Raw genomic sequence first — 11,766 nt, 5'->3', positions numbered from 1 at the left:
TATTCATATATTTAATATAACATTTTGTTGTAATGCTGTGTGTACATACAAAATATAGCAAACTAAATAAGGCAAATAAATAGAGGTACAATATACAGGAAAATGGAACATTCCTCAACGTTTTAATTCGTTTTCTTTTTTTCTTTTTTTTTAAATCATATCTCAAACATCAAGAACGGTGTACAAAAATCGTTTCTGGTTTTTTTCCAACTGTACATCTTTCTGCGGAGGATATTACATTTTTTTTTCCAAACATAAAAATACTGACTCCTCACCACTGACTGTACAACCTCGAACACTGTGGGTGCAACGTATCTCAGGCAGGGATCAGACCATTTTTGATGGGTTGTGATTGACACTGCAAGCAATCCACTATTTTTTAAAAAAAAAAGTCAACACATTGACAATCACACGTTCTTAGGCATGCGGGGTCAATGCCGAGTGACGGAAAATGTGGTGACGGAGACAAACAACCCCCCCCCCCCCCCCATTTTTTTTTCTCTTTAAACACACAAGACAGGAGAGATTCTCAAACTTAACACTCATTTTTGATGGGAGTGTCACCTCTTTGTACATATTCCTTCTCTGCTCGACTATTCATGTGTTTCCAGCGGCCCAGCCGGGGTCTCCTGCCTCATTTGCCCTTTTTTTTTTTTATTCCCCCCCCCCCTCCATCTAAAGCCCTCGACATGGCGCTGCGAATGGAAATGTCCTATCATAAAAGTGCATTGAACGAGCTACTATTTTTTCATTCCTCTGGTATTCCATCTTTTCAAATCACAAAAGAAAACATAAATCAGCCAGTCAATGGCCAAACAAATAAACAACACAAACATGAAATAATACTGACAATGCTGCGAATACCCCTTCCGTAAATTAATGGTCTGCACTGCAATACAGGTTAGAGTTATCTGATTAACTGTGGAAGAGACCAAAGCAGGGGGTTAGAAAATAGAATAGCTCAAATATACATGAGGTGCAGGGATAAGAATGAGAAACCATTATGATAAGGACCTCTTAAAGTGTTGGAAAGTTTCAGTCTTTCTTTTTTTTTTTGGGTTAATCTCTGAAGTGTGGGGACGTGGGAACTCAAAGATCCGGACGCCATCTTTACAATCACACCAGCTTCTCTCTCTCGACTACAATTTGAACAACACTATTATTTTGGCTGGAACGGTGTTGTGTTGTGTTGGCGAAAAAAACACACAAGATGGCGCCACATAGTCTAAATCCAGGCATCAGCCTCGGTCCATGTACATGTTACAGGCACTTTCTAGTGAAAACTACAACGTGTCCAAGTGTCCACATGTGTCCATAACAGGGAGAGTCGTTCACAGAGACAAATACAAATACATAAGGAAGTTTGGATATTTTTAAAAAAACATTTGGAAATGTGCTTATTAGATTAAATCCTCTGTGTCCAAAGTTAAGAATAAAAAAAGGGTTATTTTGCTTATATTCCTTAAATAAACCAAACCAGGCACTGATGTGCTAACCCGGGCCGTTCGAATGCAAAAACATGAAGGTTTAAACATGACACCTTTTTCTTTCGATACGCTTTGTTATGATTAGATTACAAGCATGATTGAGTCGGACAGATTAAACCCACTTCTCTTGCACTCTGGGCCGAACCGCAGTAAACACGTGGAGGGAAAAATGGACTCAAATGGTTCCAGAAGAACCAAAAAAAAACAAGATAATCAGAGCGAGCTCGGTGCGTGGTTTGCCCTCTCTGTGCTCTTTGGGTTCATACGTGGTGCGTGTCCTCGCATTTAAGTATAAACCCATCAGATTATCATCAGGACCATCGTGGTGTGCCGACCATCATTTTTTTCAGGCCTCTCAATGTATGAAGCAAGAGCTAAGGTTTTAAACATGAGAGAAGCTGGATGTAAAGATGGACGCGAATAAACGCTTCCTAAGACGTTCTTTGAGGCCGCTGTTTTCCGTCGGCGTCTTAAGTGCGTTTGTTGCTTCCGGACGTTGCGGTAACCGACTCAGTTTGTGCAGCGATGGCGACTGAAGTACAAACACAAATGAATTTTTGAGCAATCGAACGCTGGTTTCACTTGTGCCGAGAGTGAAAATCCTGACGGTTCAGACAAGAGACCATGTGTTTTTTGTTTTTTTAGCACCAGGTAAAAACACAGTTAAGAGAGAATCCTGATTTTAAGAAGAGCACGCGCACACATTCACATGAAAACCATCTGTGCAGGGAGAGAGAGAGAGAGCATCGTTTTTTTGCAAATGGTTCCCCCCATCAGATTACATTAATCTATGACATTCCTTCATTCTCTTTGTTATGGATTAGGGCAGTTTAAATACAAAGAGGACACAAGTGGGCGGACGTGTGGAGTCGGACAAAAGCTACAGTGCAAACATACAGGTGTGAAAAGGACCGGCAATTATCTCTTTTTTTTCTTTCTGTTTTTTTTTTACATAAAGCGCAAAATGTATAGAAATTCACTTCAACAGCAATGTGAACACCAACAAATATGCATTGTGTGTACAAAAACCCCAAAACGCCTTGAAAAACATAAAAAAAAAACCCTCTACATCTTTGCAATTAGCTCGTCTGCATCTAAATATAAATATATATCAAGGTCTAATTGCAATATGTTTTTCGTATTAATACATTTACATTTGTTTTTCTCGTCGCTTTGGCACCGTTTTTAGAAATGCCAGAGCAATGTTGAAATCACTGAGGTGTTGGTGAGACGTCACCCGTGTGGCACAGTCTTTGTTTGTCCGTCCTCGGGAAGTTGCAGCTCAGGATGTGCAGTACATCCAGCCTGGGAATGCTGTGTGCTGAGGAGACCGCTCGGGGGGGGGGGGTGGATCCTCTCTGGTTTGAAGTGTTCAACCTCACCGCTAACACCGCGTGTCCTTCCCTCCACGCTTTCTGACGCCTACAAAGCATCCTGGACTTCTTTGAAAGTCCACGATGATCCATTCTGTGGCTAAAAACCGTCTTATCTGAGGGACACCTGATTGTGGAAGTTATGGCTTACTTCCCCCTCCCCTTTTCCACCTCCTCTTTCTCGTCTTACTTATATTATCCTCCATCACCGCGTCGCAGCAGCTACGTCGTACCTTTCCCGATTCTTTCTCTTGGTCTTGGGTGTCTATGTACAGTGTGACTGGCCGATACCCCGATGTGTCCTGCGACTTTCAGAACCAGGTGGCAACAAAGGTGGGATGTGTTGCGTTTGAGTCAACACAAAAGGGAAGAATAAAAGGGTCAAGAGGATATGAGACATGGGATAATGTGTCACAGTGGTTTGTTGCTCCATTCCATCAATCTCTTTTATTCCTTCGTCCATCCCCCCCTCAGGAGATCACACAACATCCAGGACTAACAGGTTGGAAATAGCGTTTACAAGAGGAGAGCGTTGCATCCTTCGAAATGGCGAGGCCGTCCATTCACATCCATTCCAGCGTCAAAAATAACGTCACTGTTCAAGGACCTGGACTAAAAGGTGCTAATAAATCTACACCCACGGCAGAATTTTCACGGTGTCTCCTTTTTTTTCTCCCAGCCTAGTAGTTGACCTTGGTGACAGCTCGCTCGCGGCCACCGCCCTCCACCAGCTGGTTTACCGAGCGCTTGCGGTTGCGCTTGAACTTGTTCAGGTCCTTGTCGAAGACCTCGCCGGAACGCAGCGCCGACACCAGGTCGTCGAACTCGCCGCCAACTTCTTCCGCTGCCCCGGTCTTCTTGGCCCGTCTTTCCCGCTCCCTCTGTTCTTTGAGCTGGAAAGTGTCAACATATTTTAGTTTTAGACTTTGAAAGCTATTAAGTAAGAACACATTTAGTGGTTTAACCAGGGGTTTAAAAAAAACAGGGCTTAGAGACAATTTTCACAGCAAAAACTTGTGGCTAAGAAATGAACCCTGGTTCTGAGAACATCATAACATTACTGTCTAACTTTACTGAATGATCCACAGCTCCCTCTGCTGGACACTGCAGTAACTTCTATTCTTTCTGTGCTGAATGCATCCGAGTTTCAGAGAAAAAGTCACGAGTCAATGTGTCCCATGACACTACGAAACTTAGAATTTCTTAAACTAAGCATAGCTATATACGTGCATGTTTTACCATGGCCTCCATTCGCGCCCGCCGCTCCTCCTCGTCCTTGCGCCGCTGCATGTTCTCCAGGTCTTGCCGCGCTTCGCAGAACGACTGTAAAAAGGTGTCGAAGATCCCGAAGAACTCATCGGGCTGCATCCTCCCTTCATCCTCCCCAAAGTGCTTCAGAGATTTGCCAAACTGTTGGAATCAAAACAAAAAATAAGGTTTAATTGTTGTTTTTTAATAGGAAGGTGATACAAGAACCAAAAACTGTGCGCATTTCCTTTCCTTTAATTCATATGCTGCATCATTTGACCGCCGTATGTTCACCCTGTTCTCTCCAAGCTGTTCAAGTGAGCTGTGCCAGGACCGTGCCTGCAGTCAAACCTCCTGCACGGCAAAGCTTCGTGCTTGCAGCACGGCGCACAGTCGGTATATTTAAACTTAAGAACAAGGGCTGTTGCCACATTGAGATAAGAACAGTGCACAGACAGACTCATACTCCTGCAGGACATACGGGCACTATTCCAATTCAATGAGTGGCTGAATAGTTCTGCCAAATTTGCAGAGTACAGATATAGTTTTAATTAAAATGTGTTTCAGGAAATGAGTGAGTCTCAACTGGTCATGTTTATATTACAACTTCACACTATTTTATTTAAAAGACATTTAGACATCTCGATTTTTACCATTTTATTATGTTATACTAGTTTACCTTTATGTTTTCCATCAGAGGAGTAAGTTTCGCTGTAGATGCCAATGTGTCAGAGTAAAATGCACATGGAACACAGCATAAATATGCAGTAGGAGCTTAAAACACATGGAGGTCATGTAACAACATGTGGACATGCTGAAGTGAAGCAGAGTAAAATTACAGAGGTTTTAGTAAAGAGACATCTAGGTATTCTCTCGTTTGGCACCGTTCGGCACCATCTGTACCCATTTGAGATTTCTTAGGTACCAAATTATTAAAACCCATTTAGTTGTGTGCTGTAACAGTGTTTTCTGCTCCTGCTGGTTTGATCCATTGGTGTTTCGTGAACATGAGAATGTTTTTTATGAGCTTTTAACTGAGTTTCTGACCTTCTGTCGGTATGCAGCATGTCTGTTTATTAAAGTTAGATATGGTTTTATGACATTTGCTGCCCCCAGTAGAAAACAGGGAAGAGGTTAATGTATTATACAGTTGTCACTGTGCAACCATAAAACTAAAAAAAACAGTCCTTCAGCCAGAAAGCAGCAGTGTCTGTTTCACTGCTTCATTCTCAGCTGAAGCGACAGAAAACATTTCAAATCATATCATTCCATATGTTCTAGTTCACATGAGGAGATGATACTGTATGTGGTCCCCGTGTTGTGATATAAAGGAGTTGGGGCTCGAGCTTTTTCTGAGGACTCCGAAAAAACCATCCTGTCATTATGGGCTGGTCCCCATAGCAACCCCCACCATCCTCCCTCTCTCGCCTGTAATTATGTGTCTGGTCAAATCGGTTTCCTCTCGTCCCCCTCGGGTCTGTGCTAAATGAGTGAAAACACACACACACACACACACACACACACGTGCACACAAACACACACACAAATTGAAAATAAGGGGAGCAAGAGGTCACACTGACACAAACACGAGGTGGAGTTCTTTCATAAATCTACAACTGTATTGTACAACTGTGTCAACAGCTTCAGTATTATGCAGGAGTGTTATAATAAGGGAGTTTAATGATGTCTAATTAACCAAACTACATCTGTGTCGAAACAGAAAAAAACATTGTCCTCAGACAATCAGTGTGGTTTGCTCATGATCCCTCATCGTGCATCAATCAAACACCAACAGGATGAGGTCCAAACTTAATATGTTTGTCTTTCATTCGTCCCCACCCTCTGAAACTGGAACAAAAGAGTGTGCTGGTCCTTTCATTGCACACGACACAGACTCGTCAATTAAAAATCAGATACTTAATGAATTTTCCAGTTGCACTCGTGTTTTCCGAAGCAGACGACAGCAGCGATGTTTATTTTTACACCCAGTGGAGGACGGATGCCAGGAAAGGATGTGAGCAAGACACTTTACCCACAATTGTTGACTAATTGGATGTGTTCTTTGTGTGTGAATGTTCGTGGTCATTTTACTACGTTTAACCACACAAACCAGTCTTAAATCAGCAAATGTTGGCATGCAAAATTATCATTGTGTAACCTTGATTTTATATCTTGTTTGCAGGCCAAATCTTACAGGAAGTTAAAATCTATTGAACCACCACCAGGGGGTGATACTGCTGGTTGCAAAAAAAAAAAAAAATGTCTTTCAATTGAAATTTATGGTGAATTCTTATTTAATGTGAATAAACGTTTTCCTAAGGGGGAAGTATGTATTTTATAAATGATTTTATTTTATTATATTTATTTAATTAAAGGTGCCATATGTAAGAATGTGGCCAAAAACGGTTACTACATTCAAATTCAAAATACCGAGGTCTTTTAGGTTTTGTTTTTTGACGTAACTGGCAACCCGTGGTTGCTCAGCAGCTGAGACGCTACTGACTGCAATGATTGGTAGACGGCGGTAGGTGGCGCCACATGCCAACACATGATTTCAAAACATAAACATGATTTGCAGTCTGCAAAATATATTTTTTAATGCAAATATTTTGTCTGTACTGTTGTTGTTGGTGAGTTCAGTTTGTTATATGAACATTATTCCTGAGTCTCTGTGACATATTAGGAGGATTTTATGGCCAGTTGCTTTAGATTTATTACATAATGCACCTTTAATTATTAAATATCAGCCAACAGCAGCCTTTTTTACAGGTTGATTCTTATCCTCTCCAGAAAAGGTGTGCAAACACCTCAGTGTGCTTTGAGAAACAGTTGGCAGTGACTGCGTATGGATGATAAAAGTGCACAGGCAGCTTTCTACTGGACATAAGTGATGTTTTTGTAATTTTATGATTCAAATTGTGATTTTTTTTATGCTTAATTTACCACTGGCACTCATAATTCCCTCTTTTATGTCCATAACTTGCTTTGAACAGCCCACGTGGGATCGCGAAGCACTCCCTGCTCTGTTTTCTGTTGCAGCTGTGTTGCTCTTGGACAAAGAAAAAAATAATCTTGTATTCTCTACGCTCAAGTGTTGATGAGAGGTTTTTTTTTGCGTGGACATGTTGTCAAGCTATAAATCCAACAAATCTCTCTGGATCAAAAAGAGAAAAAAAAAATACAAATCCCCATCTCACCTCTAGGAAACCTCTGTCCCAATAACCCACATGACCGTGGACAACTGTAATCCTCTGTAATGTACGTAGTAGTCGTGTAGTGTAGTGTACACACATGTACACACACACACAGATTTGGTTGCCATGGCGCTCCACGAGCCTCGGTGGACTCAGTCATCCTTCGCTCCCTCCTGAAGATGTGAGTGCACACGCCCACACTTCCATATTTGTATTCCACTGGAAACCTAGCAGAGCGTCAAAGAGCCTCGACGAGCTCCGAGTTTATGCGTCAGACTCCCCACTTACCACACACACACGCTCAAGAGTGTGTGTTCAGAGTCTGGGCCGGCGAACACAAGTTCTTTTGTTTTCCAGCAGTAACCAGTGGCCCGCTCCTCCCTGTGACGTCCTGACTGACCTGTTTTCCCTCCAATTTCTTGACCGACCTCCTCCTTAAACAAACAATTAAGTAAAGAGGAGACTACATGGAATCCAGTGGTGTTTCTATCCCACAGTCTTATTTTTGGTTGCAGCAGTTAGGATTATGTCAGTTAGAGGATAACTGTGATAATGCCGCTATAGCCGCACCACTGAATAACATGTCCACATGCATCTTTTCAACACTTTGGGGTTCCCACACTGCCGCTGATGTCTTAAGCTTATATTCTCCCAAACATACATTAGAACACGAGGCCAGCCGGGGTTCAAAAGGCAGGGTTTGTCCCAGCTGCTCACAGAGGGAGACTTAAAACGAGTTACTTTAAAGAGAGAAACAAAGAGAATACAGTATGTGAGGGGGGGGGGGGATTCAGAGTCATCTTTCAATGCCGCGTCTCCTCCAGCGCTGCTGAACTCATCACACCAGACCAAGAGGGATTGCACAGAGCTTTTCCCCTCGGTTCTTTGTCATCGCTGTCTGACGCGTCTGCAGGTTTTCTTGTTCTTACCCCGACCTCTTCTCCCTCCCCCCTTTTGGCCCTTCCCACTTGGACCTAACAAGCCGTAGTGACTCGATTCCACCCCGAACCCGAAATGGGACACCCCTCCTTCAAGAACGCAGCACATCATCACCTAAGCAGACATGACATGTTTTTGCCAGATATTCCACATGTAGTCAGGAAAAAAAAAGGGCAAAAAAAAGTCATTGTCAGCAGTTGTTATACTGCTATGAGTATTATTAAGTATTTGTCTGCAGCAAAGTCTAGGGATGTTGGAAAACATCTCCATGATTTGGGATTACTCTTGGACCAGTTTATGGTATATACAAGAGACTATTTTTTGTTGTGGTTGGCATAGCTACACAACATGCAGACCAATGTTTGCTTTAGGACAGTAATGTTAGTTTCCTTGGAGACGGTTAATAATCTCCATCCTACCCTTCTAATAGGGACTCTGACGCTGACATGTGAATGAGCAAAACAGAGGGGTGGGGCTTAGCGGTGAAGCTGGTAACTACCTTGTCCTTGGCTTCACTCAGCTGGTCCTCCAGTTCAGAGAAGCTGAAGCCAGCCACGGTGATGAAGTCGCTGATCACAGCCACAAACTTGTCCCCGCGTTCCCTCGTCCTGCTCTGCTGGTAGTGCAGCTCCTGGTGGCGGGCAAAGGAACAGAAACACAACATCAACATGATGCCGTTGATCCTTGCTTCACTTCTTTTCTCTTCTGCTTGTGTGTGGCATCGTGGCGTTTCCACGTTAAGAGCGCATGGTACGATACCGGCATTTAAGACACCTCAACCCTGCCGTCCGTCTCTCTGCCCAACTCCAGAACATAATCACAGACCAGAGAAGAACCAAAGGGCGGAAAACATGACACAAAACACACAACAACTCACCGCCTCCAGAGCCTTCAGTCCACTCCTCATATTGTTCACCTCTTTCTCCAACTCGGCCAAACTAAGAGAAAGATGGAAAACATGTTTGGGGTATTTCTGTGTCCTGATTTGCATTTTAATGTCTGCTTCATCCCTACAGTGAAGTGCTGTGTACTCACTTGACTTTGGCAGCCTCTGGTACGCTGTAGAGATCCTCCAGGATGTGCAGCGTGTCTGGGTAGTTCTTCTCAAAGATCATGATCAGGTAGTGCAACATGGTGATGTTCCTGTTGGGGGTCAAAGGTAAAGGCATCAATACAGGCTTAAAGGAAACTCTACCGTAACGTAACAAGATTGGTAAATAATACTACACTAGCTGCAAACAATGCACTAACATGAAGTAATGGTGGCCAATGAAGGTACTGCAAGTGGGTCTTAATGGGCTTTTCAAATTCTCCCATTGAACAAATTCATTTAAAATACAGTATATTATTATTTTGTTCTGTGGAAACATTTATGCTTCATTTAAAAACATGTGGAGGATAAAGTGGTAGACAATGAATATAGGGTTGATCAGATATGGTTAAAAAAGGTAATCACAGTATTATTATTATTCATGTTTATTCAGTGTTATTAGGGATACTTTGCATTAATGTTAGGTGCCACGAAACTCTTTTTGGGAAGCACATTCACAGCACTGTGGCCCCACCTGTCTATGCTGGACTTGGTGTCGGCGATCTTGTTGAGGCTGGAGATCTTGAAGCCGAAGGCGTTTCCTCTCTGGCCCTTGTTCATGAAGTTGCCAAAGGCCAGCACCACCTCCAGGATCTGAGTCAGCCGCTTGCTCCGAACCACCTCCCTGGATGCGCTCAGGAGTGCTGGGGGAAAAAAAAAAATTAACAAAGACAATTGGAAAAGGTTGGTGATGGTGACTGAAACCGAATGGAGACACATGCAACTAAAAGTACCATGTGTCTGGGGCCCAAATGTTCTGATCCTGTCTTTCATATTTTAACACTCCTACGATGATTGATCAATATTCCCCACAAAAATAGCACAGCTCAGCGGGGAAACCTATCGAGTTCTTCCATGCATCCATAAAACAGCAGCGGGAGGGAAATATTCCAAACATAATCCCAAGCTGTCCTTTCCTTCCCCCCCCCTGGGAACACACTGGTCTGGCAAAGTGCAGGTGCTTCCCGCTCTCTACAGAGCAGAGGAAAGCTCAGTGTGAATGTGAAAATCATTAACACGATCTGTATTGTTATTGTTACAGTGCTTTCTGCTGTAATAAAGCATGGGAACTATTCTTCTGGCTCCGCTGACCCTGTTCTGTTGGACGCAGACAGGCTTGGCTGCACGCCGCACCGTCTTTTGAACATGTTGGGTGGTCCGGGGGGGGGGAACACACTTTCTTTCTCCAGACATTATGACAACGTAAGACGAATTATAAAAAGGAGATGAAAACTCGACAACATTACGGCATTTGACGAACAGCGCAGTCCGTCTGGGAACGCTTCAATCTCACAACAAATAATATTCCGGAGACTCGAATCTAAACGTCGCACTCACTGGATTACGTTGGCACAAAAATGATGATGTGTTTAAGCAAAGCCCGGAGAGACATTAATCCCACTGGAGACGTGACTTTCAAGTAGCTGTGGCTGAAACAGCCACTTCGTCAGTACAGGACATGTACACATGTGTCACTGGAAGCCTTTTCCCTGGTGCTTTGAAGTCGGGCTACAGTGTTTATGAGCGAGGCTCTCCCTTTGCAACCTGGGCCAGCTTTCCAAAACAGCCTCCTTGGTAACCTGGAAGCCGGTTTGCAGGGGGAAAAAAACGAAGAGGGCCAAATATACAGTTGGCAAGCTGCTTTCAACCATCCACACTTAGCATACAGGCGGGGTTTTCACAAGACTTTGTGAAATGCATTGGTCAAAGTGTCGGAAAGGTGATGACACTTTTAGTGCAAGAAACTTGAGTTTGTTTGTTTGTGTGTTTGCATAATACAGAAAAGTGGTTTGACCCCAAAAAGTAGGTTTTTCTTCAAGACTAAAAAACCTTGTCATAACACAGGGAAGTATTGATCAGAGAATCCAAAGCTGCTTTCAGACATGCACTGAAGTCCCAATTCTCAGAAGATTAACAACTATCCGCACAAAATGCACAAACGATACATTCATCATATGTGAATGGCAAAGTTTTTACAAAATTAAAGGTGCATTATGTAATAAATCTAAAGCAACTGGCCATAAAATCCTCCTAATATGTCACAGAGACTCAGGAATAATGTTCATATAACAAACTGAACTCACCAACAACAACAGTACAGACAAAATATTTGCATTTAAAAAAATCTTTTGCGGACCGCAAATCATGTTTTGGCATGTGGCGCCACCTACAGCCGTTTACCAATCATCGCAGTCAGTAGTGTCTCAGCTGCAGAGCAACCACGGGTTGCCAGTTACGTCTCAGCTACAATGGCGGAGAAAATGTAAAAACCCAAAAGTAAACCTCGGTATTTTGAATTTGAGTGTAGTAACGGTTTTAGGCCACATTCTTACATATGGCACCTTTAAATGTTTAAATATAGGAAATGTACAGTTATAAGAAGTGAAAGAAAAATAATAGTAGTAGTATTTGAAATGAGACTGTTTCTCAGAGTA

At 42.8% G+C, this 11,766-nt stretch overlaps 1 protein-coding gene across 2 annotated transcripts in view; it reads right to left on the bottom strand.

Annotated features, from left to right (window-relative positions):
• Positions 1–697: 697 nt before the first annotated feature.
• The window catches only part of daam2 (dishevelled associated activator of morphogenesis 2), a 55,781-nt gene continuing 44,712 nt past the window's right edge, over positions 698–11,766 (bottom strand). For both annotated transcript variants that reach the window (XM_083908147.1, XM_083908148.1), the window contains 6 exons: positions 9,807–9,975; positions 9,277–9,384; positions 9,119–9,179; positions 8,741–8,872; positions 4,100–4,270; positions 698–3,753 (listed from right to left, as the gene is read on the bottom strand). In XM_083908147.1, coding sequence (XP_083764273.1) covers positions 3,541–3,753; positions 4,100–4,270; positions 8,741–8,872; positions 9,119–9,179; positions 9,277–9,384; positions 9,807–9,975 — 854 coding nt within the window. In that variant the 3' untranslated portion in view covers positions 698–3,540. The remainder of the gene's footprint in view (positions 3,754–4,099; positions 4,271–8,740; positions 8,873–9,118; positions 9,180–9,276; positions 9,385–9,806; positions 9,976–11,766) is intronic.

This window comes from Microchirus variegatus (assembly GCF_963457635.1).
Source record: "Microchirus variegatus genome assembly, chromosome: 21".
Taxonomy (NCBI): domain Eukaryota; kingdom Metazoa; phylum Chordata; class Actinopteri; order Pleuronectiformes; family Soleidae; genus Microchirus; species Microchirus variegatus.
The sequence above is the reverse complement of the archived record's forward strand: the minus strand, read 5'-3'. Positions and strand labels throughout refer to the sequence as shown.